General features: G+C 50.0%; 4 protein-coding genes and 1 non-coding gene across 5 annotated transcripts; 1 reads left to right on the top strand and 4 right to left on the bottom strand.

The window, feature by feature from the left end:
* Positions 1-1874: 1874 nt before the first annotated feature.
* On the bottom strand, positions 1875-1946 carry TrAtP1_000555. Its single transcript has one exon. It is a non-coding gene; the product is annotated as a tRNA-Thr (tRNA).
* A 7551-nt stretch (positions 1947-9497) lies between these two features.
* TrAtP1_000554 (uncharacterized protein) lies at positions 9498-9845 on the bottom strand (the record flags this gene model as incomplete). Its single annotated transcript, XM_014091582.1, has 1 exon — positions 9498-9845. One exon carries the CDS (start codon positions 9843-9845, stop codon positions 9498-9500), a length of 348 nt encoding a protein of 115 aa, XP_013947057.1.
* A 989-nt stretch (positions 9846-10834) lies between these two features.
* TrAtP1_000553 (uncharacterized protein) lies at positions 10835-11383 on the bottom strand (the record flags this gene model as incomplete). Its single annotated transcript, XM_066110629.1, has 1 exon — positions 10835-11383. One exon carries the CDS (start codon positions 11381-11383, stop codon positions 10835-10837), a length of 549 nt encoding a protein of 182 aa, XP_065966701.1.
* A 5893-nt stretch (positions 11384-17276) lies between these two features.
* TrAtP1_000552 (uncharacterized protein) lies at positions 17277-17629 on the bottom strand (the record flags this gene model as incomplete). The annotated part of the gene is made up of 2 exons (XM_014091583.1): positions 17277-17383; positions 17485-17629. 2 exons carry the CDS (start codon positions 17627-17629, stop codon positions 17277-17279), a joined length of 252 nt encoding a protein of 83 aa, XP_013947058.1.
* Positions 17630-21286: 3657 nt separating this feature from the next.
* Positions 21287-21757, top strand: TrAtP1_000551 (uncharacterized protein; the record flags this gene model as incomplete). Its single annotated transcript, XM_066110628.1, has 1 exon — positions 21287-21757. The coding sequence occupies one exon, from the start codon at positions 21287-21289 to the stop codon at positions 21755-21757; it is 471 nt and encodes a 156-aa protein (XP_065966700.1).
* Positions 21758-27570: the final 5813 nt, after the last annotated feature.

Below are 27570 nucleotides of genomic sequence, written 5' to 3'. Positions count from 1 at the left end.
TGCCTCATTTCTTTATTTGTTCGTATAAATCTTGTATTCAAATGTTCGAGTTCGTTTTTAAACTTGCTGCTATACAACCATTTTTTTCTTACACAAGTTGGACGCAAAGGGTTGCGAGCGAATTCATCAGCAATCATATCCGTCGAGTTCGACATCTCAAAGCACTCTACGGCATTACTTAAAGATCTCAAAAACCAACATCGTGGACTTTCGGAGCAGAAATAAGAAATTGCTCGTCACATAGCAAAGCCGTCATGGAGCTAGAGCACACGGACAATAACGATGTCCAAGGCCGCCCTAGTCGAGCTATCGCTCAAAAAGTAAAGTTATGTCTAGGTCTATTAGATGCACATTACCTTACACAGAATATTGTGTTGAAGTCGTCTTTGATGAATGATCAGCAGGGGCGCCTTAAGGTGTGGGCATCGAAGGTGGATGTCTCTGGGCTACGTGCACCTAATACTTCATTAGAGTACAGGCTGAGAAATAAACCTGAACTTAAGCGCCTTATAAACGACATGTTGGATGAGATTTATGACTCTTTGAAATCACGTAAGTCTCTTATTGCTGATACAAGATTGGGTGAATTATTATCTCAGCCTAACGAAAATCTCGCGATAGTCACGGCAGTCGATGATCAATACAGTGGTAGAGGTCAATTACAAACGAATGCTTCAATAATTACCGATATCGTTGGAGACCTTATAAGCGGCCTCGATTTATTATGCTCAGATATTCCGAAGCCTGCTACCACTTCGATAGAATGAGAATTGAGAGCGTGCAGAGATGACAGAAAACGAACAACGCCATCACAGAACTGCATCTTCCCCACGAGTTTAGTAAATAGATTGGTTGGTACTTAAAGCTAATACGTAATCTACAAATAGACTGGGAAAAATCAGGAATTCACTGAACTATATAGAACTGCGGGTCATGCATATGCTCTTCAATATCTTGAGTCATGTTCTTCTTATACGTGTCTAATTGAGAATGCCAGCTAATTTGCCAAGATGAAGTTTGTTTGAAGCTTCTGAGAGGTATGGAAAGGGGCCTGTGATGAAGTTGTAGGCTAAAATGAACTTGCTAGGGGAAACTTGACCTGGACCCTTGGTGTCAAAAATTGTATGGCGAGCTTGGCAATTCTCCCTATGAGACACTTCACACGCGATAAGTTTGATGTTCCCAAAGTCGATCGCGACCACGGCGATATCATATAAATTAGATGCCTCTGAAGAGCAGCGACTAAGACAAAGAGTTCCGAGTAAAGTATGAAGTGCATTCCTCACTAGCTCGACGAGACGCATCCTCTCTACCATTTCATCCTCAAGCACGTCCATCGCCAGCTATCTAGCTGCGCTGAGGTCTCGCGGACTTTGCCAACTGTGTTAATAGATAGGTTGAAGATCTAAACAGAAATCCAAAAGCTAGGTCGAGACAAGTTGAGGCACATCATCTATGCGTTGGGAATTGGTCTTTGTGGACAGCATAGAAACTTTGATCTAACATTACGGACGCTACGAGGGCCTGGTTCTCTCGTCTGATTGCTTTGTCTTTCTTCCTTTTTCCTTTTTCAATATTTTGCTTTATTACTTCTTGCATTTGTACGCTAAACAGCTGGTAGAGAATAGTATGAGCTATCAGAGACTCGGTTGTATAGTCATCTATATACCATATTAGACTCTTCGCGGAATCTGCACAAAAACCGCTTCATTTGGCACCGCCGAAAGAAGGAATGAGACGGGAGGGCTGGCATAACAAGCTATCAGGATGCCAAGGCCTAGAGATCATACAAACTTAAAAAGAAAGGCCATTTTGGCAGCCATGCCCGATTATTATGCTCGCCGGCCAAGCAGTCAAAACAGGCAAAAAAAAGATGCCCCCACACAGACTTGAACTATGGGCCTTTGCATTACAAGTGCAACGCTCTACCGCTGAGCTATAGGGGCCATCTGATTGGCTGTCAAATTATTTTGACCTATATACTAAGCTTGCACTAAGGCCAAAAAACCGGGTCGTCCATCGTCTTAATATCGCGAACGTCTTTTGCTCAATGTTCAAGTTCAGCGTTTATTTTGACAATCCTTGTCAGATATCTGCTCATCAATTAGACTTATAGTGATTTATCTGGTGCCTAGAAGTATTCGGTCGGTATTATCACACAGATGTCTTCTTCTCATCCAACTCTCAAAGTAATTTCTATATGCAAGCACGCAGAGGTAGAATAACACCAAGACCCTCTCTCAACAAGCAATTCTTCAAAAACTTGGAATGAGGAAAATCGGGGTGCATATGTCAATGAGGCAGCAGGGGCCCTTTGCGAGCTGTACATGATTTTGGATGGGTTACTCTCTCATGTTCAGCTCATTTCTCTTCTAGTTGAGACGAGTGACAGAAAACAAGAAGATAATAAGAGACCATGGGATAAGTGTTGGAAGGGACCACCCGAGGGGTTGGTCGCTTAGGTGGCATAATCATGTAAAAATATGTAACCTAGCCTACGCCAACCATTGGTTTCGTTCTTCACGTCTACATAGTCTACGACTACGTTTCTTTGTCTCATCCAACAATAAGTGCTGTCACTTACACATAATCAGGATACACGATTGCAAGATTCTCATCGATATGTTAGGAGCAAATGTAGTTCATAATTCCATATTCATTACCCAACACTCCGACTGTAGCTCGACAGGACAGTCAGTCCATATGATGAAATACGCAAGCAGACTATTAAGTAAACTGAAAATAGCACCAGTAGCATCACTACTGGTTCTCCATGTATGGCGTGTCTTACTCTTGAGAATTAGACGGTTGTTGGAAGGAACGACGTCAAGACGTTTAGCTAATAGTGCTTCACTGTATTTACTCATATATTTGTTCTCGCACCTTCGTGCTCTATCTTAGTTCTTAAGCTATTACAATACAGCCTCATCCATTTCTTCTGTTCAATACAATAGTACCAACAGAAAAAGTTCTTTCAGTTCCAGGACCGTCAACAGCGTATCGATACAGCAAACTCTAGAATAACTTGCCAAGAACACACTTCCCGCCAACGCACTCGTCAATTGTGCGGACTCACCAAGCCCTCGGACCAATTCAGGCATAACACCAAAAGAGCGGGAGCCCGTTAGGTCCTATTTCTTCCCTATACTGCTTTCAATCCACCCTACTAATCATTTCAAAGCTTTGTCCAAGATGTACTGCTTAGACGGAAACCCAGGAACCAGAGGCTGTGTCTATGCTGCTTGGGACTGGTCACATCTTCGTTGAAGAAGAGCGTGGAGAAATATGGCCAGCCACTTTTATCAACGACACCGACTTTGCTTCCGAAGATCTCGTGCACCAGGCCCCAATCACTGGACTGTCGTCCCTTGGTTTGGGTGATATTGATCTTTCTCGGCTCGATATGCCTTCCATTCTCAGGATATTGTCGCTCAGTTCTGATTGCGCCTCAAATGGGCGCGCATCAACATTTGGCGACCTCCCGAGCCCAGCAGAGATTATTTCACAGGAATTGGATAAGTCAATTCCTGGCTAGGTCTTGGTTCTCTTGAGTATATTTCCAAGTCTTCGGCATTCTCCAGGTAAGTAACATTGGAGGGAATATGAAGTTGGAAGATGCTTTGTGGGAAAAATAAATATAATACCACCTATCACGTCAATCCTTATAGCTCAATCGATCTAGAGCACATTATCATACATTAAATACTGATGGTTGTCAAGATAGATTGGCGACTGAAAACTTATTCCTAGAGGTCATTACTAGACGCCAAGAGAGAGTCGGATTGTGCAAGTATATTGGTACTGCATCCACTTGATGCATTTGAGAGTTAGGTACTAAATTACTTTCATTTAAGATGATAACAAATGCTCTGCATACATGTAAACTTGCTCTTGGCACTCTGTGCGCGCTCGCCAATTCGTCTTGCCAAGTCTCATCAAGGTTCAACCAACGGCCCATGCAGGGCTGCTTGCATGCAGCGTCCAATTTCCACACAAGCAAACACCAACAATAGCGACCAAAAGTACCAGCCTGCCGTGGTTTTCACCCTCGCTGCATCTGCATGCTGCAATGACAGCAAAAGGACTCGCCGTCGGGGAACCAACGCAGCTGTCCAGCCGCTCCTCCGGGATACAACTTCGCCTACTTCCGAGACATGAAAGGCGGGCGCCTACCTGCAAGGCACGGCCAATGGCCATCAGGGTTACAGTCTAGAGTGCATACAATGGAGAGATACATGTTAATACTACCTAGTAAGTAGTATTACATACATGCACGGACATGCAAGAAAGGCGTGCTCCTTCGGCGAAGCAGCAAGGCTGAGCCGAGCTCCTTATTGGGGGACTTCGGTGAGAAATCAGATCAAGCCACCTTTTCCCTCTTATCCCGCTTGTCATTTCGGTGGCGCAAAGGCCATGGTCATGCAGCAGGGAAACCAGGCAGTCAGCCGAAATAGCGTCGTTGCATGTAAGAAAATGGGAGGGACTGGAATCACGAAAGATACATATGATTGATTTGCTTTTGGTGGCGCTGCGAATCCTGGAATTGAGACACTCTACGGGCGCCGACGCTGACTTCTAGAAACAGGGCAGCGGCGCCACAAGACAGAGGTACTATTGTCAGTTGTGAAAGGGGACAAAAAAAGGCCGAGACTAATAAGTGACAGATGAGCGAGAATAGAGAAGAAGAAATTACAGACTGTTCCTTGTACCCGATGGAGTGGTACCGTAGGCTATTACTTGTAGATACTTGTCCTGTTCTCTTGGAATGGAACCGCGGCCTAGCCAATGGGCGGGCCGATCCCCGTCTGCCTGGTGAGATTTAGGATGATATTCTGGACCGTTTGCTGGATGGACCCAGTCAATCCATCGCTTTTCTCTCTGTTTCTTTCTTTTGCGCCCATCAAGGTGTGGGCGTGTGTATAATAGCCGTACATGTAATTAATAGCAGTAGATTACCTTTGAAAGGTCCATTTGAGCTGCGAATCCATACGTGCATTTAGGCAGAGTATGACACGGGATGAGTTTTGGCAACCCGCCTCGGCATCTCGTCTGACATCAACAGACAATTAGGTACATGCATGCACATCATAGATGCGAGTGCATGTAGCACTAGAGAGAAGAGAACAAAGAAGAAGAGCAACATTACTGGCAGCTGGAAAAGCCCGCTTGATTTGAATTAACAAGCAGAAGCCGCCCACAACTGGGAGGGTACCGTGACAGGCGCAGTCCCGAATAGCCTCATCGGGCCCCGGCGTGTGATTGGATCCTCGTCCATGCTCGTCCATCCACCCAGCCGGGACACGCGTTCATTCGCCCAGCTGCCATGTTTGGCGTCCCGGAAGGGAGGAAGCCCGCAGGCGCCTTTGAACACGGGACTGGCGATGGAATGGAGGATTCTGGGCGATGATGCCATGTGCGATTAGACATCAAGTACATACACAGACGAGGGCGTGTGTGACGAGAGAGAAGAAGCGGCAGTTCCGTCCAAGCTAGCAGGCAATCGTGCTGGAATCACATCAAACCCGGCCCAACCAACTAACAATGTTTGCTCCCAGCAGCTTCAATTTTCACTCACCCCTCCCCTCTCCTCTCCACCAACGACGATCCATTCTGTTGGAACCACTAACCGCTCGCAAAAAAAGCCCAAACCACCGCGCTGGTAAGTTTCCATGAGCTATGACACTGCGAGAGAAGGAAAAATCAGACGAGCTCACGGGCCGATATCCCAACTGTCACTTTTAGCTTTCGACGCCCGGCTCTTATGCTGGCTGCTACGGTGCCATTTTCTTGTTTGGCATCCTCTTTACAAAAGTGCACACACACAGACGTCTCCTCGTCTCTCCTTTTTTTTCTCCAAGGCTAATACGAGATCGTTACATTTACATCAAGATTCATTCTTTAATTTTTCCAAAATTTGATCGTAACATCGTGCTCTGACTAAACGGTTAAATGCAAAACAGACTGGTGTCCAGTTCTGACCACTAATCAAACGTTAGTTCCCAAGGAAGAACCGCATCCTTAGCGGAGTGGCTGATGATCACCCGCGCGGGCGCTCTGCTGATGCCATGGAAATTTCTTTTCTTCTTCTGTATCATCCCTTTGATTACTGATGTTGTTGTTGGAGCAGCCCTAACCGCTGCCTTGGGTTCAAGCGGAGAAAAAAAAAGACAATGAAAAAAAGAAAAATCTGATATCAGCGCCCGGAGGATTTTGTAACAATGAACTCACAAGGCCGGCCCACTCAGCCCTGTGTTCGCAAAGTACGTCCAAATCAGGCTCCGGTGCACGCGGTCTCCAGTTGAGGCTCATTTCTCGAGGCGTGGGATCTCCAAAACTTCAGAACGACCACTGCCAACTACAGATACTACTACCTCTTTCCTTTTCTTCGCACAACTCCGTCGCTAGTTTTTAGTCGTTGGACGATTTATTCCTTGGACTTCCCAAATCCGTGCTGCGCTCATGCCCAAGTAGTCAGTTAGCCCGTGTCTCAGAACAAAAAAAAAAAAAAAAAAAGTGATAAGATACAGGCGCTAATAGTAGTCGCGGACAACGCCGTCACGATCCTTCATTTTTTTCTGTCTTTTTTTTTTCCTGTCAATAATGACTGTACATTGTGCAGAGGATGTTGTCAACCGAGGGAGATCATTTGAAACCGCTCCTGTGCCAGAAAGATGCTTATTTAAACGAAACTCTCTGTATTCTATATCGGCGCTAAGGCAGCTTCTGTGAGATATACAAAACATCAACATCAACATCGGAATGATAACCAAATATATTCTCAATATCCAATAGTTCATGACTTAGCAGTATTCGTTCCTTCTATTGAGGCTCAAACCATGCTTACCTCTCCCCCCATCTGCTGGCCCAATCGTAGAGGCAGCCCATCACAAGCCAGATATACGTGTAATTTGCATCCACGCCCCCCCGAGCCCTCTTGCCAAGCACAAGACATCGCCACGAGAATCACCAAATGCTAGTGCTGGCGTAATATCTCCAAACGCCTCGTCCAAAAGCGTTCACATCTCTCGCCCATCCTCATCACCAACCCACAATCGTATATAGCGCCATTCCATATACAAGGCAACAGGAACACCTATTCGTCCCCTCAACTCACCCCCCTAAAGCTTCTTCTCAGCCCCAAAATCCCAATCTAGTGTTAGTGACATATCGATGAGCATCGATAGCATGTATAATTCGCCCAGATCCTTCGTGCTTTCATCTCAGGGGTGGTGCTATCTGTTCAAAAAAAGGAGCGCTAGTGTACCGCAAGGCGAGGAGGGGAGTGTATCGTTCCGTCGTGGTCGCCGAACAGACGGGTTCTGACAGCAGCCTCTTTCGACAAGTCTTGGAGCCTTGGCATCTTGCTCAGCTCGTTTGCAGCCCGCCTATCAAGACCACGGCAACGTGGAGACAGCTACAAGATGAAAAAGACTTGCCAATACTCTGTCCGCCGGCCCAATAAGGCATCCGCTATCTAGTCCACTCGGATAGATAGTCACAGCCCAAATGTCGTTCCAATATTGAACTAGTGCTTGGAAGCTTGGAAGCTAGGCAGATCGTCTGCTCGGTAGTAGAGAATCTCCTCCTCCCCATGCTCTCCTCTCAGCTCTCAGATGCCATTGGACGTAGGCATGGACCAAGCTCAAACAAGGTCGTACGATTCGATGCCTCGTAAAAAAAGAAAAAAGTCGAAAAAAGACACTTGGACCATCTGGCGTGCCTTGCCATGCTAGAATCTAGGACCTGGCTCGTAGCAAAGCCTGAAAAAACGACGGGCTGAATGAGTCCTTGGCCACCCGTCTACTTACATGTAGGAGAGAGATAGGAAAAGATAGAGCCAACAACAGAATCCTACAGTACGAGAGCAAGTTTTTGACAGGGGCTTATTTCAGGTCGCTTCAGTTGGCCTCCCCCCCCATGGCCAGTCAAGGCCCCCCTGGGCTGCCATGCCAGACCCTTGCTATCGCTCTCTCTCTCTCATCTCTCATTAAGCCTTGTCAGCATTTCCACACCCTCCATGCGCGTTTTCGGAAAGGACAAGCGCTCTCAGATTTGCTGAATAACATGCACCCCGGCAGTTCATGCAGCTCTCGGGGCATCACTCCGAATCTGGACTTCTGTGCGAAAGAGAAATGGAACAAGGGGATCCACTGGCCAGAGAGTCTGGTCGTCTTCGCGACGCGCTAAAATCGACCGCTATACAAGTACGGCAACAAAATCTACAATCATTACGGGTGGGAAAGACGAAGCCCTTGCTAGATTGCCGCTCAGCCTCTCGTAGATCAATCTCTCCGGATTATGTCTAGTCATGGAGCTACCTGTTCTCCTCCGAAACCCCAGTATGAGATGGGAGATTGCAATTACAGAGATACGGGGTGCTTGTAGGAAAAGAACGGTGCTTACTGGCACTTACACCAAAACCTCGTAGATTTGGCAAACTAAGATGAAATCAAGCAGGCAAGAGTTGTAGCCTTGTCTGTTGACGCGGCCTTTGCCACAGCAAGCAGTTGAAATTATCAAATACTAACGTAAAGAAATGCTGCTGCACACACGTACCTATCTGCACTTGCACTTGCAGCTTTGTGCAGGTCGTCGCCATATATGGAAACCCGGTCCAGCTCGCTTCGCCGTTTCATAGCATGAGTTCGCCTCGAGCATGCAAACCAAGCCCTTGTGCGACGTGACAGGTTTGACGATACGATAATGTAATGTATTCTTTCTCCCGGCAATGTCAACCTTGAGCACCAGAAGAAAAGAAAAATAAAGCCCACCACCCGGTCTGCCGCTCAGCCAATAACGGCACTTGGGAGCCCCTTGCTCGTCGAGGGTGGGAGGCAATTTCATGCACATCACCAGGAAGCAACAGACAGATTATTGATTTCTGAGCAGAGGGGGACATGGGACATGGTGACTAGAAGGGTGTGAGGGCTATTGCTACCCTCCATCAGCGCCCACGGCCTGCCTAGCCACACGCGATATGCAGGCCACAAACGAGAAAAACATTTTTTTTTTAATATCGAGCAGCACATCGACACCGCACTCACCTCAAGACTCACAGACAAAGCCAAGGCGAACAGTGACGATGCATCATGAATCGCCGTTCTGAAATGGTGGGTCGGTTAGCACACTTTGCGGGAGGCACGGCACGAAGGCCGCGGACCCTGAAAGTCCAGCCCACCTCGGACTGTCTTCTGGTATGAAATCAAAGCAAGCTCTCTGCCTGAGGGGGAATTTTCATCCAACGAACCTGCTTCATGCAGTAATAACGGTGTTGGTAAGACGACTTTTCCCACACAGTAGCATGTCCCTAGTCCGTCAGGCTTTCACAAAAGCGTCCATCGTGCCGAGGCGCCTAGTCAACGACGACGCTAGGCACGTCTCTCTCTTCTTTCCGTTCACTCAAAGGGCGTCTTCCTCCATTGGTTCCAGCTGCTGCTCTTTTTTTCTTCTTCCTCGGCTTGGCTTTGTCCCGATTTATCGGTGTCCGTCCACTAGTCTCAATAATGTCTAAGCCATGTGTTGGAAGACGCAGAAGCCCGCAAGGGGAGCTTAAAACATGATGTAGGTGAGATGAGAACATCGTGGACTCCGAGCCGAGGACCAGGAAACCCACACAAAACAAAGTGATACGGGGTGCAGCGGCGAGAACTGATGGCCAGGAAAAGCACAGGCTGGTGCGGAGCAATCGCGGCGAACTGCCATGTAGGCATGTATGAATCTAGAGTCGTATTGGCCTCCAGCCGGGGGACTGATAGAGAGAGCCAGACAACATCATCCTTCGCCAGATCCAAAGGCCACGCCCCTCGAAGCTGCGAGCCGTGCACAGCTGCGAGAGGCGCCTCCATCGTCGGTGACTATGCACAGACCGTACAGACGAGACGACTAGGGGGATGGAAGCCTGCTGCAGCACTGCCAATACTTCTTCTGACTCCTAACAGAGTAGGACTAGCATATTGGCGCGAGTGAGAGAGAGCGAGAGAGGCTGGCGCGGCCAGGAATGCGGGGAAATATTGTGATCTATCACAATCTCAGCTTTTGCAGCTCAAACACCCCCGAAAATCCTAGCACTCGTTTCTCCAAATCTCGACTCGCCCAAAAAGGCGCGCAGAGCAGGAGCTGAACCAACCTCAAGGGCGATCCGAGTTCTAGGCTCTTCAAGCCACGACGGCGACCATCCAAGACCCCCTCCCCTCTTGTGTCTCTGAGAGTCCAGGGAGAATGGTTTAACCCCAGCTCGGCTCCAGATAGGCCTACTATACGAGAATAGTCAAGGCGCGACGGAGTTGCCTTGGTAGAAAAGAGCGGAAGCGTGCGGAAAACGAGCGCGCTCGCTCTCTTTTTGGACGAGACATGGCAGAGGAAGGGAGGGTTTCCTGTCCAGACCGATGGAACACGCCTTTCGAGCTGGGCATCCCCATCCTTTCTCCCTCTTGTCCTTTTTTTTCCGCTCTCTCCCTTGCGTCGTGACTGCCGGAGCACCGAGCATGGAAAAGACGGAATACTAGCAGCAAACCGTTAAGCTATCACATATCATACAGCCGTTGTGTACGAGGAATGCTTCCTTTTCCCAACTGCCAAGACGCACTTATTGCTTCCTCGAGCAGCGATATCCGACACGACTCAGGAGTCCCGGCCCGTCCGCTGCGCCGTCGCAGCTCACCCGTGTGCTTGATGATGCCATGGTGGATTCGCCATCATCTGCACGTGGCTTCGCTCATGTTTGCAAGGGAGGCTCAAGACCTGGATGGATCACTCGGCTGTGAGCAAGGGGTCTTGCCATTTCCGGGCATCCCGCGACCCAACAGCCAGTAGCCATCTTTTCTTCTTCACCTTATCAAATGGCCCGTATACTCCGCTGAGATTCATGCGTGTAAATACCTAGTAAATGAGCTTGAGCTCTTAGAAGATGGAGGCCCAAGACTTGGCAGTTGAGGCGAAGATTAGCTCCAGCAACGACGGGTGGCTTCACTGCCATGTTGCCTTGTTCGTCCTGGTGCTCTGCTCCAGCGAGATGCAGCAGTTCTAGCCCCAACCAGCCAACCAAAGAGGAGCGAGAGGGGCCAGAGAGCGCTCGAAGATTCACCACATGGCAATCTCGCCCTGCAGCTGGGCCAGCCAATGAGATTCTGACAGCGGCCATGCAAGGCACCAGGCGCAAACCACCATGATCCAGCCAGAAGCAGCTCCCCTCCCAATTTGAGCCCCGACCAACGAGCTCTCGCAGACGCCCTCCCACCCAGCAAACAATACTTTGGTGGTAGTTTGGCAGCTTTACCGAGAAAGATTTTGATGCCTTTCCTAGCTCAGCAGTAGTAATTCCAGCATGCTCATAACGCGGAGCTAGCGTCTCAAGCGATACTTGCCATTGTACCGCGCACGGCATCACCAGTAACCAATCAGGCCGTGTTTCAGACACTTTTCCATTCCTGTACGGTCTTCTTAACGGTGGGCGTGAAAAAAAAAATGATTATTAGTGTTAGCATTCTCCGTAATGTCTAGACCTTGCTCTCTCTTCCGTCTCCAGAGCCGAGAATAGCAGCAAATCTTAGACAAGTCGGGAGGGGCCCAGCAAAACAAGGCCTAGAGCCACCAAGGCGATCCGTTGCGCGCGCACGCAGGGCTGATATTTGGAATATGTAAAATGATAGGTAGACGATCAGCTTTGCCATTTATTTCCTGTAGCCACTATCGCTGCTCATGGGATTTGATGGCACTAGACGGTTTTGATGCCATGCTCCGTTCCAAAGGGCGATCGCGCTGCTACTGCGGAGTAAACTTGGGTGGTTCACTGCAAGAAAAAAAAAAAGCAACGAAATCGTGACGATGTCGTCACTCTTAAGACATCGGTCGCTATTAAGCCGCAGGCCCGAGACAGCCCTAAGTGCCAATAGCTTCAACCAATTTTTTTCTTCTCGCTATCGAATCAGTAGCAGCCCCAAAGGCCCGTCGTTAAAACACTCTCTCGTCGAATGAGCATTGCTTAGTCAAAAACGTGCGACAACAAGAAGAAGAACGACTCATTTCAAAACTGAAGCAGCTCCAATTTTGCTCCATAACGGTTTTTTTTCCTTGTTGACGTCTCATTTTCCTCATCTTTCAAGACGGCCATGTCGTCGCGGTTTAGCCTTTGACTCAGGGGAGAGGGTCCATCCATCGTCGTCGCCCTCAAAGGTGAGCCCACCCAGTTTGGGTGCAAAGCGCGCAGCAGCGTTCAAAACGGAAGAAAGGGTGGGAACCCTTTCAAAACTTGCTGTGGATCTAACCAGTTCGCAGAAAGAAAAGGGGGCGTGTACACAAGTCTTTGCTCACAAAGTAGAAAAGGCCGTTAGTCTTTATTCTCCTTAGCCTCTCAAGTTCAATCTATAAGTGGCCAACTAGAACCATCATAGCTTAGCTCAACCATCCTTAAACCAGGAAGAGAGAGAAAGAGAGAGAAAAAGAGAAAAAGGCTGGCCAGGGGGTCGGGAAGGCAGGGTTTCTGGTTCGTTCGATCTCGTTTTGGTCCTAGTTCTGGGACCTGACTCGGAGAGGCTGCATGAAACAACAGGCGAGAGGGCGTCTTTCTGGGGATGGCGTCCTGTAGTTTTGCTAGATAACACCACATAATTAAAGATGCGCTCTGAAAGGGAAAGGCGGAGGCGATAAATCCTACCGTACACTATTCGGCATGCATTCTCTATCAAATGGTGGGAGTAGCGCCTCCTGAAATGGTGATGATTGTGGCGATAGTCATGCAGCCTTGAAAGTTGTAAAAAAGCTTCCTATTTTTTTTTTTTTCAAAGCCGCAAAGTAGTACTTACAGACTTGCGTACTTGCATTGATCATGCGACTTCCCAGCAACGGGCCTCGGGGCGTGCCTCAGCGTTAGTTGATGATCCATCTGATCGAGAGCCGGGTCGACGGCTGAGAGCGAATGGCGAGACTCGTCTCAAACACGATGGCACTGGTTCACTTCATTCACACGCTGGTCAGTGCAGCAGCTCTAATTTGGGCTTGGCGAACCGTCTCTGCTCGAGTCAGTCGAGCCAATGCAAGGCACCGTTTAGCGCTTGGACTCGATGAATCGGAACAACGCAAAGCTGATGTGTACAATGGGCATTGACGGCTTCCATACTTGCAGCATTCGCAGCACTCCATGAATGCTCATGCCATGCATGGTATAATAGACATTGGCATTCAGCCATCAGTGGCTTTCATGAAAGACCGCCGCATCATTTCACAGCGGTCAGCCAAGCCGTTAGCCACCATAGTTCCGCGTATACCTGCTCGTATACCTTCTTATCCAAGCCCGTGGCTATTTTGGGCGATCACCCGCCCATCTTCGGCTAAGAATGGCTCCCTCACTAACAGTGACTCCAAGATAGCCTCAAAAAGCCCATCGCTCTCGCACCATGCCAGTAGCGGTGCTAGTCCCCTTCCTTAGTCCAGTAGGGCAAAATAACACACTCCCTCTCTCCACTACTTTCAGTCCAAGCTGTAGGCCACGCCCTGTTAGCTCTGGCAATTTCCATAACGGTTCAACTCTGGCTCCGAATCAGGGAGATTCCAATCGTCATTTTGTCCACCCACGTGCCCTTTGGCCCTTTTTTCTTCTCCTTCTCCCGAAGCCCTGGTACGCCCTCGACAGAAACCCACGCCCAGCTTGTATGGGACAGTGGGACCCCTTCACAATGATTCAAAGCTGAATCTAAAGTCGTCATAGAAGAAGAAGGAAAAAGAAGTCCCTGAGCCCTGAGTCGCGTGAGTAGCAGCCGCGCACTCAATTCATTTCATCTCCTGTCTGTTGGCCAAGGTGAAATTTGGGCGTGAGCACGGGGTATGGCGTTTGACGCCGCCGGCGCTCTAGCGCATGCCATCCGCATCCCATCTCTCGTACAGGCGCAGATCCAACTGCTCATTCGTCCAGCGGCTCGCCGGTCTCCAAAAGTTACCAGTGAGATGGAACTGAAAAAGTCTCCGCCGTCAGATCCCAACTGGGAACGTCCAATCAGCCATCGCGGCAAGGCGCATGGCCGTGACCGCCGTGCTGGGAACACACATATATCGTATTGTATTGAACCAGCCCGCTGGGAAGACAACACGAGGGAAAATAAATGTCATCGCCCGTGCGCGCGCTTTTGGAAATGACGTGCTCTCGGTGGATAAGACAAATTCAAGCTGGTACCACATGTCGCCGCCTGTGGACAGACACTGGCAAACTGGTATGGAGAAGAACTGGTCCACCTACCGTACACTCACGGCAGTGGTGAATCTGACGACTGGAGCCGGCCATGATCAACCAGGGCTGAAACAGTTCATACGCCCGTTTCGAATGCCCCTGGTTAGGGCTGTGATTCAATCACTAGCAGTATACACATATGAGTCGTACGAGTAGTAGAATTGCGAGAGTGGACGATGTCAAAGACCTCAGGTCTGGCCTGTGTGCCGCGCAGACAATGGCGCCCGTATCTCCCATGGCATTCCCGTTTTGTTAAAATAGAACATGTACTTAAATGGCAATGCCAAGCATTGCTATTTAGGCAATGGTCCGTAAGATGAATAATTGATAGCTCTGCCTACCTCAGGGCCTCGTCCGCCAGTCTCGTTTTTGCGCCCGCTGGGAAGGGGGACCAGCTCCCGAGTCGGCATGTTCCAGCGACCGAGCCCGCCTAACGCTCATTTGATGCACACGACACCAAGCAGCAAGGGACGATGGATAGCCCCAGTAGCGTATCGGTTGTCGCTCATCTCCCACAAATGCTGTCATGTCATCCTCGGGTCGATATCCTGGGTGCATTAGCGGTCCTTTTGGATAGGGAGGTGGTGGTAATTCGATGAGTAGGTATATTCATACTACATGACTAGGCGGTGCTGTATATGTAAGCCTGTTGCGTTTGTCGGATGTGAAATTTGGGGAAATGGGGTCATGACAAACTCGGAATATTCCCACACAGAACCCCCCCTGGAAGTGGAAATGCGTGGCTATTACGCTTGGAGAGCTTGATCTCAAATTCCCGTGAAAACAAGACAGTGTGCTTTGTTGCACAGACAACCTGGTTTATTGTATTTTCCTCATGGAAGGATTGGCCACTCTTTTGGCTCATTACAGGGTAACGCAGTGCCTCGGGTCTGAATACGACCAGATTGCATCATTCGTTGGAAAAGACCCTTTGCTGGCGATTTATTTCCCGTTCCGGAATCGAGTGCGCGTGCTGCAGGCAATGATGCACAATGGCATGACCCAAGAGACCTGTACTGCGTGTGTGTGCAGCATGGCTGCGAACAGGAGGTCAACCATCTGGTTGAGGGTCCAAAGTGATATCATCTGCAGCTTAGATTATCGTGGGGTTGGATTGATGTCTCCTGGCAAAAGATGGGGTTGGTTCTCCACTCGTCTGGGAGCACCAAGACTCTCTCCGCTCCTGGCGACAATGGCAGCACTTCCCGCCTCTAGACAGCTGTTGGGATGGCAGGATTTCCACTCAATGGATTGCTTCAGAGCGGCCGGATGATGGAACCTCAAACATGCTACCCGGCTACCGTTGATTGCTCTCACAAGGAGAACAGAGTGTGCATGCACTTTTACACGCCAAGCTTCCTTTCAACCGCCCTCACGCTTGCCCATCACTCCCTTTTCACCACGTTTCTTTTTCTTGATACCCGCGACAGCCTGACGGACGACCCCTCACGGAGCATTTCTCAGAGGTAGTGGTTGTCTCGCAACACGAAGCCATCGTCGTCATTGGACGCAAAAGGTTCGCGGCCGCCATGCTCCCGTGCAAGGCAGCCAGCCACCTACTTCACACCAGTACCTATCTGCGAGGTCCCTTGGTGTAGCAGTATGTAGATCGTCTCACATCAACCAGGCCGCCTGTCTGCCTGCCAGCATGACGATGCCTCTAAAGCACGAGTAGCATGGAGCACTAGTAGTACCTACATACTTGTACACTGACTGCCTCCAAGCCAGTTCGCGCGGGCCACGGAATGCGACTGCGTCCTGCAAGTTCTCTGCAATGCTCCAGAAAAGCCCCCATTATCTTTACCGAGCGCCAAGGGGACCACTTCCCCAAGAAACGAAAGAGAAAAGAAATCCCCTAATTGCAAAGCCGTACTGTACAATATGGAAAGCTAGCGTCCGCAGCCCGCAGGAAGCTCTCCACATCAAGCCCCGGGGAACCTGCCACGGCATGCCAAATGAAATGCACGCACGCAGTCGCAAGAGGGTACCTTGCTTGTAAGCGAGGGCCCTCTTGGTCTGGGCCTCTTGATCCACCTGCCACGTAAATTCACAGGGACCCGTTTGTTGACGGATAGTTACCCATTGAGTAGAAATGTAGAAGTAGAAAGGAAGCCATGTGTCCACCGATGACTTGTCCACAGGCGATGGACTAATAAAGTCGGCTAGGAAAGCATCGTATTGCTTCTATTGGCACTACAACGACTAGCACCGATCTGGGTGATCCGGAGATTCCCTGATAATTTCCCTTCACGGCTGCCGACGACTCGGGAGATGCGGCGAGCAAGTTTGATTTGATGATCATCAGCAGGACTTGTTTGTATACAGCAAGGTGAGGTATGTGGTCCCCGCTGCAAGTACTCCTGCACTAATCCTCGAGCTTTGCGACAAGCAGCTTTGGAGCGCGCATCTGCAGTTGCGTCCTCTGCGGGCCTCGCATGCAAAATTCTCGAGCTAAAAGCAGGTTCCTTGGGCTACCACGGCCGGACAGACAGCCATTCACCTTATCAGGTGATGCGGAGAGGGATGGACCCCTTAGGGCGCTTTCTCCAACGCTCGCCAAGCAGCCTAGTGCGTCGTCGTTCATCTCTCTCGCCTTGTGTAGCAGCGCTGGAAACACTGAGGAGGCAAATAATGACGGACCGTGAGTTCGAAATCTGCCTGGGTGGTGGCAGCGGTGGTGGGCAGGCAGAGCAATGGTGGTGATGTTGGCTGCCAGCGGCTAATCATGGTCCCCTTGTCCTCTTAGCAGCGGCCGCCATGCACCAATCCGGTGCAGGCCCAAGCCCCCCGGATGCAAGTGAAATCCGAAATGGCATAGTTCTCCCATCGTCCCCACACTGTCCCTTGATAGCAGCCCAGGCTGGACCACATGGCCTTGCTCCATACTCCTCACCAACGGCCTTTGCAGGCGATTGTGTCGATGCAGCCAGCTGCTAGCACAAAACGCTGCAGTACCAGTAGCATCAATATCGCAGCCGAAAGGCATTGGAGAGACGGCTGGCGTCCTCCATCCTTGGAGAAAGGAGCGGCCAAGGCCTCGCTAGTGTTGATAGTCGCCCTATCGAGGCAGATCTGAGAGGATGATCACCGTACTGCCGCCTCGCCATGGCTGGCCATGGCCAATAAGCATCATGATCCAAGTGCGCCGCCTCAGGTAGATGTCGGCTAGGTGCACACAGTAGTCTGGGCGTCGTACTGCATCAACAAGGGGGAAGAGAAAAGGTTGACTGGTGTCCTAGTCCCCAACTGAGTCCTACGCTACGAACCTCGAAGATGGTGCTTTTCATCCGCGGCCTCTTTTTTCTTCTTCGCCTCTCTGCCTGTTTGAGCCACGGCGGCTGCTGTGACAAAAGAACAGCTTCCGGAAGAGGGTGCGTCGAAGGCATCCGCGTGAGCCGTTGGGGCGGTCATGTCCGAGGACTGAAGGGCAGCAACACGAAGCCAAGCTGTGCAGTAGCAGCAATATCTACTGTATGTGCGAGGTAGCAATACTACAGCAGCTAGTAGCAGCAGTTTGATAGCACCTGTATCGTGCACTATCACTAGCGAATGCTACCCACTCAGCCGCTGGTCGTTGCGGTATGGAGCAGATAGACAGTGGTAATATCCGGAGCATCCCAGGCGTAACTTGTTCGAGGGCTGTGGCACGTATGAGCCCAGCAGATGCCGTGCGACGATCTGAGAGCTGGTACCGTAGTCCATCCATACTTTGCAGTGGAATCTGCACCTAATGTGGTGTGGCCTTTATGTGTCCGTCTTTCTGTTCATTTTGACGGCAGTCTTGGATGATCACGATCCTGGCGCCATTCCGTCCTTGCGCCAAAATCCAATGGCACCATTCCGCATATTGTAGCTTGTGCAGCTCGCCAGCCAGGATAGCGCTATCAACATGAACGAAGCGTCGCTGTGCCATGACTAAGGAGACACCATCATCACTTGTATCGACAGCTGGTCCCCCTCCTACATTGCTCCGTATCGCACATGTGTGTGCGATCACCCGTTGTGGTGTCACCCGCTGCGTTCTTTTTGCTGGGACAAAAAAAAGAGCAAAGGGGCCATTACCACAAAAAAGTCCACATGACGGCGGTTTTGGAGCTCTCAGAAGATGCGAAATACGACAGACGAGCGACTTTTCGATGATGGATCAGCTCTGATCAGCTCCCGGTACTGCCTTGAGAGGAATGCGCCGTTGCGTGCGATGGGCAGGCATGTAGCACGTAGATGGTATATCACCGTATATCACCGTACATCACTTTGGCTGGCATTTCGACGATACTCTTGTATAACGTCGATATCCTGTATCAATAGGAGTTTAGTCAAAGGGGGGATGATCGATGGAGCACAAGAATGCGGGCGACTAGCCAGATGCCGCCTAGCTCCCCCATCAAGGGCCCTGCTACAGTTGCGTAATCCAGCACCAGGACCCGCTTCAACTTCGCTCCCGCTGCAATGCTGTCATTTTTTGGCCTAAGGCACCAAGCACGCTTGCGTCGCATCTCATTTCCCCCATAGAAGCTTCCAGGGGTCGAGGAAGATCATCTTGGGCTGCAGTCCTTGCTCTCAGCTCTTGTACAAGTAAGAGCGCTCGCCGTTGAGGGCGTCTTTGGGCGAAAAGGGGAATTGGATTGGGCTTGGGAGCAAACTCGAGGGAGGGGGGTTCGGTCTCGGAAGATGCCCTGCACAAAGGGCCTCTTGGAAGCATTGGCTGGCTGATCATGGCTGCTCTGGTACTTTCGTCTGATGATCCCTTACTTGAGGTGTCTGCCATGTGTCCCAAGCCAATTGATGAAGAAAATCTGCGTTCCATGGGATTTCCACAAGTTTTCTTTTTGATGGCCAATGCGAATTTTTTTTTTCTGTTTTTTTTTTTTTTTTTTTTTTTTTTTTTTCTCTTACAAACTTAGATGCTTGTCTGCTCGTCTTACACGCGCTTTAGTCTTGTTGCACAACCACAGTGACATGCATGCAATTGAGTTTGTTGACGACTCAGGCTGCGTCGCACAGCGTCTGTAGCCCCTTCTGTTTCCAGCGCTGTGCAGGAGGGCCAGAAGGGCCTGGGAGCAGTTTCCAGCGGGCGATACAGAGGGGTCGACGGTGGCACACAAGGAGGGGCAGCCTGGGAGACGGGCTCATTGGCCCCGTCTGGCGCTCTCTCCCCGTAGTTGAACGTAATGGCCCATTTGCGCTCACACAACGCTTCATCCAGCGACACAGCGTTTGTCTGCCCCGGTGACACAGATGGCACCCCTGGGGCATTGAGCTTCCGTCACCATACTTGGCAGAGATTGGCCTCCATGCAACACGATAATCCGTGCGGTCGAAAAGTTTTTCTTCAATCGTGCTCTTTCTTGCTCCGCGTCGTCCATCCCCCATGTCTGCTGCCCAAGGGGCAAAAAACAGCCCACCATGTTGGTGAGAGCCAATCTGCCCACAAGCGAGCGCCCCGACTCCGGCCGGCTCTCTTGAGTCACCTCGCCCAGGCACGGCATCGCATCATGGTCGAATGTTGTGGCGCGTAGCAGGCTGGAGCTAGCGAAACCAGCGCCAAGAGGAAGAAAAAAAAAAAAATGAACCACCCAAGGAAAATCAAATTCTGGGGGACCACTCCCGCAATGCCCTAAGGTTCTGGCGCAATTTAGGCCTGCCGCTACGGCTGTCGCAGCTGGGCTGTGGAATGATTTGATTTTCTGCTGATTTTGAATTTCAATTAGAGCTGCGAACGCCCTTCTCTAGAGGGCGCCACGGCTGGCCCAGGCTGTCAACGGACCTGCCCGGCCGCCTAGAGCGAAGCTGCGCAAAAAACCTTGTGCCGGCTAGCAGGCAGCATAAAAATTTTCTGGCAGAGCACAAGCCTTGAAGGTATGCAGGACAAGGACAAGAGCGAGACAAGCCACACCCAGGCGGTGCGCGAGGACAGAAAAAAAAAATTCAGCCACCACCATCTCGCATGGCATGTCCTCGCCCGTTGGAACACGCCCCCCCGTCGAGCATAATATTGCTGGGTATCACGCATCTCCTGGAGCCCCGCCGCCCATGCCCTGCAGCAGCAGATATGAAGATGAAATGGCCAACCCAAGCCCAAGACAAGACAAGAGAAAGGCCAGGCCATGACACACCCCCAAGGCAAGGGCCCCGCATGCTCGTGCTCGAGTGCTGAGCGTTTCGCGCACTCCCTTTCAATCTTGAGGGCCCCACCGCGTACAGGGCAATGGACCGCTGTGCGCTAGGCTGGATGCGACGCTGGTGCAGGCTCCTGAGCCGGTGCTTCGTACGAGCAGCAGATGATGCACAAAGAGCCGTGCCTACGATGTACGTAGGAGATACGTAAGTAAAGTAGGTACCCTCCCTCCAAAAGTTGGCCAGGCAGGTACGGCGGGCCCTGCAGGTCTAGTACTGTATACGTGAGGCAGCAGCACCTATATTCATCTGCACTCAATCTGCTACTATTTCAAGAAATAATTGCTGTCACCGTCGCCAGCTGCATAGGGGGGCGTGCAGACACTTCAATAGCGGCTGTCTGTCATAATCCTATCTTTGACCTTGTTCTGCAAGAGCCATTCGCACTCAATTTCCTGCCTTCTTTCCATCTTCCCATCTCTTTCAGCTTTTTGGGGCTGGTGGGGCCCCTGCGCTTGCCGCTAACTGCTGCTGCTCTGCTAACGCCACGCCCACCGCCGGTACCTCGTCTCATGTATCCTTCCCCACCAACTGCCCACTGACCACTGCCCACTTTCCACCGCCCTCTCATCCTCGTCCACACCACTTGCCTGCCCACGCACACACCACTGGTACGAAGGTACCTCTGCCCGTCTGAGGCCCTCCATCCCCAGAAAGTACATATGCATCCCGTTGCCCTCCTCGCTTCATCAGATCCTCTCCACTGCTTCTTGTCAACTTCAACTTCTTCTCCGACCTTTGCTCTCTCCTTGAACACATTGCAAAGGCTTTCGACTACTACTTGTTATAATAACCACTCTTCATCCACTCTCTACTACTCTCAACTTATCTCGACTCACATACAACTGTGACTCCTCCCCCACCATCAACACCAACACACAAACCATCACAATGTCCCTCGACATGTGGACCCACGAATTCTGCCTCTCCTGCGACCGACAAGTCCAGATCGACGGCGAGGCCTACTGCTCTGAAGCCTGCAAGATGGCCGACTTCGAAAAGACTCCTTCTTCTACTCCCAGCTCGCGAGCCAGCTCACCAGGCTTCTCGCCCGCCTCTTCCTTCTCCAGCCGACCTGCTCCCGCCAAGTTCTACCTGCCGCCCGCCTACGACTTCAACCAGGCACGGCCCTACGGCTCAACACCGCAGCCATCCTCCTCCTTTGGCAGCTACAGCTCGGAGACGTCGCCTCTGTCCGCACGAAGCCTCACTCCCTCGAGCTCACACAGCAGCCTCTGCTCCATGGAGAGCGTATCATCCACCGCCGAAGCCAGCCAACTGTCAGACAAGGCACGCATGGAACTGCGAGCATACGCCGTTTCATTCGAGCAGGTCAGGCTGCAACGCAGGCGATCATACTAAATAATCACCGACTCATACATATATACCCAAACACACATACACACAACATCCACCATTACGCAACTCAACTCATACAAACACAATATGGAATGACACAACGAAACCAACTTTGCTTTTGCACTTCTTTTCTTGTTTAACAAACACTTTTTTCATTTCCTTGGGTTGTTTCCTTCAGCTGTATCAAGACGGGACATTACATGGAGCACCGCATACCCCCAAAAGCACTTTTTTGCCTCTTTGTTTATTTAATTGAGCGCACTGTCTTCTCCACATCGACCTCTTTTTTATCTTTTCTTTTGTCTACGGAGTTTTATCACGGATTGATTTTGGACTATCAATGGGATCCCACTGCGGGCATCTGTATACCACAATACACCACAAAGAATGGGCGGAAGACTTGATATCACACTTGATTTATTGATAGCATGGCACAGAGGGAAACACATTTGGGTGCTGGGTGGAAACACATAACGATATTTGGGACATGATCAGCGGCGCAGACCAAGATTTCAGGATCATATCAAGAATGATGGCGCAGATTAAGGCAGTCGGCGTGCTGCAAAGCCGCCCCGTCTATGGGATTTTACTTGCTTTGGAAAAAAAAAGGACCAAGAGGAGGGAGAGGAAAAATAGGAAACTATGAATGGCCGTAAACGAGGCCAGTGATGGGGATGGGTTTAGGAATTGGATAGCTCTAGCTAAACATGCTTTGCATCATCAATGAATAGGACAACCCTGTCTAAGACTTTGGTCAAAACACCATCTTTTCCTGTCTCGTACGTGATGCAATTGGCGCCTTGGATTGGACTGGACTGGGTGAATCTGGCCCGGGCCCTGGCCCAGCTGCCGGTGGCGAAAGTCGCTGGTGAGCAGTCAGACTGCGACATCGGATAGACTTTGCGGTATGTGAGCGAGCACCAAAGTGTGTACGCATAAGAAGAGACGGCTAGGATGGGATGACGGCCAATGGGGCCCAAAGCGCTGTGACTGGCCTGAATCACGACATGGACGCGGGCCATGGCCGAATTTCTGCTGTGCAGGCTAGTATTACCTATTCGCCTTGCCTAGCCGTATTCTTTGGCAAAACTCATATACGCAATGCATATCCAGAATGAAGCAAAGTGGGTAGGCCGTAGTGCCATGCTGTGTTACACCAAAAAAAGGAAAAAAAGGGTCTTGTACTTTGACTTTCATTACACAACGGTGGGCAATTGGTGGTTACGGTAGTAGCATTAAAGTCACTTTGCTGCGCTGCCCTTGATGCAAGGTACTAAGTGGAACATGAGGCTTTCAGAGACATCAATCATCATGGGCAAATCGAAAACACTAGGAGGAAAAAAAAATTGCAGCCCAATGTTGGTGTCATTTGGCCTCGGTTTTTTTTAAAACTTTTTTCTCGATTGCGTCCCAGATCGACGATGGCCAGATGAACAAAGGGAGAGAGTTAGTCGCCTGTAGTATGGATCGGCGGCAAAGAGGATACGGGCGGATGGGCCACTGCCTACGGTAGCCGTGCCTGACCGGCGGGGACTTGAGCGTCTTGATACCTAGTATGGCGGGGATGTGAATCGGGACTTGAATTTATTTTTATTTAACATTTGTGATTTTTTTTTATCTTTGCTGCTTTTCTAGGGAGAGGAGCTACATTGGGGGGCGTGAGATGGTTGGTGTTTTTGCCCGGATGAGGGTGTTGGTGCTCTTGCCTGGTGTGAGTGGCAAAATAGCAATAAATTACCATCATCCTTGAAGGAATAGCCTGCAGAAATCCTGAATTTTCTTTTGCTAAATATAAAAATCATCTTTTTCTTGTCGTACTACTTCTCTCTTATTCTAGCGTTTGCTCTAGCTCAATTGGCCTGCGTTGTCCCTGTTCTTCCTTTAATGTGCATCTTGTTTTTATACAAGGACAGGTAGGACAGCAGTACTAATGGGAACTGTAGATGCGTCATTCAGTACTAAGGTATACATGGACCTTGGCTGTCTGTGCACATACAACGAGCACGGTTCGGTGACGAAATCTGATTTTTTTCAGTTCAATTGAGTCGTTCTCTTGCCTCTTCTTTTTTTCTTTTGTGTCTCGAATGAGAGCGGGACGGACATGGCCGATGCAGCAAGGCAGGCAAGGCGAGGCAAGGCAAAATGGGGGTGCAGTCGGTGTTTCAGACGCCTTTTCCCTCTCTCTTCGTTCCTCGTACTCGTACATATGAGGTGTGCTCTAGATAATAATACAGCCTGCATACTAATCCAACCATCTGCTGCTAATAATAATGATGATACCAAATCCAGCCAGTTCATTTGGCCGCGTCAAGTGGTCTGTGTGTGCCCCTGTTGCAGCTGCGGTGGTCATGCAAAGAGACCTTTTGCCGGAGTGGCTTTCCTTTGTTTTGGACTGGTCAGGCTAGGGGGATGAGTTATAGTACAGTAAGATGCTTGCAACTTGTGCAGAAGCGACAATCATCAGGCAGCCCATCAGATCTTGGACGCCTGCGGACCGACTCTGGCTGCCCAAAGAGAAACCAGGCAAGGGAGGCTGGATGCCAATGCGCTGTTGCATCCAATGTCGATTACAGGCCCAGAGCGTATCTGCCGTAGCATCGCAAGAGCCACAGCGTCGCATTGCCGGCGACATGGACCTAGTTTCGATGGGCACAAGTCTTATGAAAGGAGTCCTGCCGGCAGTGTCAAGGTAGCAGCTGTGTCTCAGTTTGTTGAAAACACAAACTCAACGTTACAGGCACCATGAAAATACTGTGTGAACTCAGCATTCCCTCTCCGTGTACGTAATGGAATTGCACGGTAACATGCATCGCATCAGCATCAGAAACTCTAAAGACAAGATACGAATGAAAAATTTTCTCCCATCCTCATGCAAGACATGTTGGAAGAGCACAGCACATACTGTAGCAGGCTGCCAACTCATCGGCATCGGCGCACGTCGGCCCCACGAACAAAAGCACTATTGCCTGCAAAATACAGCAACCCCTGGACACCTGCTGTCTGTCTTTGTTCGTGTCTGGCTCCATCACCGTCCGGAAGCGTCTTCCTGCTGCGGCTGGCCGGGAAGTGGATACAGGGCCACTATGGGGAGCCCGGAATGGACTGGACTGGAGATTCAAAGATTTGCAGTTGCCAGCATTGCGATGTGACGGGGAGGGTGTCTTTTTTCTTCTTCTCCAGGGGGTTTATCTCTCCCTATCTCTGTCTGATTCAACCACGGTGAATCCGTTGGCCATGATGTACAGGAATTGCATTGCACTATTATCTGGTATGTATGAGATAGCTGGTCGGGGCATAGAGGTACATGGAGTTGGCATGACGTCGATTGGCACTTTTGCTGCCACAATACTGGGTACTGACTGCCATTGCTGACTTCTGTTGACTCTTGACTTTCAAACCACCACACGTGCCTCCTATCCCGTCCCTTGAATGGCAATCAACTCTCCTCTACCGCACTACCAGCCGCAGCTGAGCTATGCGGAATGTGAACCCCCATGGACTGTTTCCCAACTTTTTTTTTCTTAGCAGGGCGTTAGGGGAAGATAGTGCCATGGTCTAATTGCTACACCAAGCCCAAAGCTGGAGAAAGCTCTCCCCGACGCTAACAAAGGAGTAGGGAAAAAAAAAAAAATTCTCTTCTTATTTCCCCTACTCCTTTGCTTTTAGCCCCTAAGCTGGGCTGAGCTGGGCTGACAAGCGGATCGACATGAATCTCGATCCAGGGCTGACTGCCTGAGTGAGATTTCTGTCGATGCGTTGCCAACAAGTTGCGACATGATGTGAGACAAGTGCGTGCATGGCCGTCTGTGAAAATTTTCTCTTCTCGCTTCTCTTTCTTTCTAATGCTAGCAGTTCCGTATTCGGTGGGGGTTAAAAAAAGAAGGAAATATTAAACAAGCGAGCAATTCATGTCCTGACCCATCGTGAACCCTCAATTGCTATCCATAATCCATAAACCATCTTCTACTCCTTTGTCTCTTTTTTTCACCCACGTGCATTGAGTTTCTTTCGACGAGATAAAACACACCCCGAATTGTGGTGCTGCGGCTCGCTGCCATAATCCACTTTTTCGCCATATTCGCCCCTTGCACCAAAAAAAAAAAAAAAAAAGAACTGTGGATGCTGTTTATGGCTCCTTTGTCGTATGATGTGGCAAATTTGTGGTTCCATGATGTGTTTCCCCCCAATGGCATTGACCAAGAACCGTAATTTCCCTCTTTGTCGTGCTATTCTTCAATCGTCGATGCAACACATCGGCAGAGGGCAATCTCGGATCCGTGTTGGACACTGGACGTTGTTAATTCTCCTTCTTTCCGGTGCCTTGTCTTCGGGATCAGCTAACTACAGGGACCGAAGCCATCGAAACTCAAGCCAACAGCAGTTTTAACCATACGCCTCTTAGCCAGATTGTAATACTCCGTAACTGGGCGCTCACAATACTCCGTCTTGGGGCTGGTTGTGCCTCTTCTCGCTACCAACGCCATTGAGGCTGTCGCCAAATATGTTAGTCGACGCCATAAACACCCCTCTGGTAGCAAATCAAGGTTGAGCGCAAAGACTTTTCGTGGCGCGGCCTCTGCCGCCTCCGCGGTTCGGCTGTCGCTGTGCAAAGCTGTTGGGCGTGGCAAACTTTCTAATTGAAGCTGTCTTTACTGCAATAGAACATTGATCGTCCATCGGCTGTCGTCCCGTTGCCACCACAGCCCTAAGCAGATCTTCCCATAAGTATCACTAGGAATATGACATGGACATTATGTAAGATATTAGCAAAAAGAACATTATTTGAAATTCTCCATTGCCGTGTCCATCGCCTTCCGGGTCATCTCTTCCGTCATCTCCCGTCTCTGGCACCACAGAATCAGTTGAGCATAAGAAATCAAATCAAACATGCGCCTCTTTCTTCCCAGGGGACCAGCCCTACTCGGCACTCGCAATAACAAACTTTGCTCTGGATTTTCGTTCTGTCCTCTCTATTTCCTTCCTTCCCGCCTTCCATCTGCCGCAGATCCCTGATAATCTTACGATCGGTGGTGTGAGCCGGGCGCGACCGGCTCTTCCGAGTTTAGGCGCTCTTCCGATTCGTTCTCTCCTCTCAGGGTCCCTGGCTCTTTTGTTTCAAAGCTGTGCTCTGCGGATGGAGTTCTTTGACATTTCTCGCCTTTTGTTTCCGAAAACCCTTGCAAACTTGGTCTGCTTTGCATCCGTGACATGTTTTCCGTGGAGTTTGTTACCTACCTAGCATGTCATATGTTAATTGATCCTGCAAGATTAGAGGGGAGGGAGGGGGTGCATGATTTTTGCTTGACAGACTTTGTTTGAAACGAGCGTGTTACTGCAAGTTTGCTCCATAACAGACGAGTTTAGGCACTCCGTTATAGGAGCTCTTGGACAATCGTGCTAAAACTACATGCATAAACTGAGTCTTGTGCTACAGCACTTTCAATTTAGCCAATTGGCCAACAATTCCAATTGAGCTTAACCCGTCCATCAGTGTTTACCCAATTCATGCGAGATCCACTCAACTGTATCTCAAGTCAAAGGTGCTACATCTGCCGTCTCGTCTTAAAGTTGGCCGAGCCTCAACGTGACTTACACCGGCACTTTGAGAAAGCCTCTCTCTCTAAGCCCTAAAAGTACGATCTAGCAGATCTACATTCCAAATTCCCCTAGCATCTATCCCCTTCAAACAGGAAAAAGCCTCCAAAACTCAGCGCCATGGCGTATTCCAGACCTTCAGTCCCCTAAACCCCCCTTTTCTCTCTTTTGTCTTGCCACAACGCCAAAAAACCTTAATATCCACGCCATCACAAACAAAC

This window comes from Trichoderma atroviride, chromosome 1, assembly GCF_020647795.1.
Source record: "Trichoderma atroviride chromosome 1, complete sequence".
In the NCBI taxonomy this organism is placed as follows: domain Eukaryota; kingdom Fungi; phylum Ascomycota; class Sordariomycetes; order Hypocreales; family Hypocreaceae; genus Trichoderma; species Trichoderma atroviride.
Note: the sequence above shows the minus strand (reverse complement) of the source record. Positions and strands in the feature narration are given on the sequence as shown.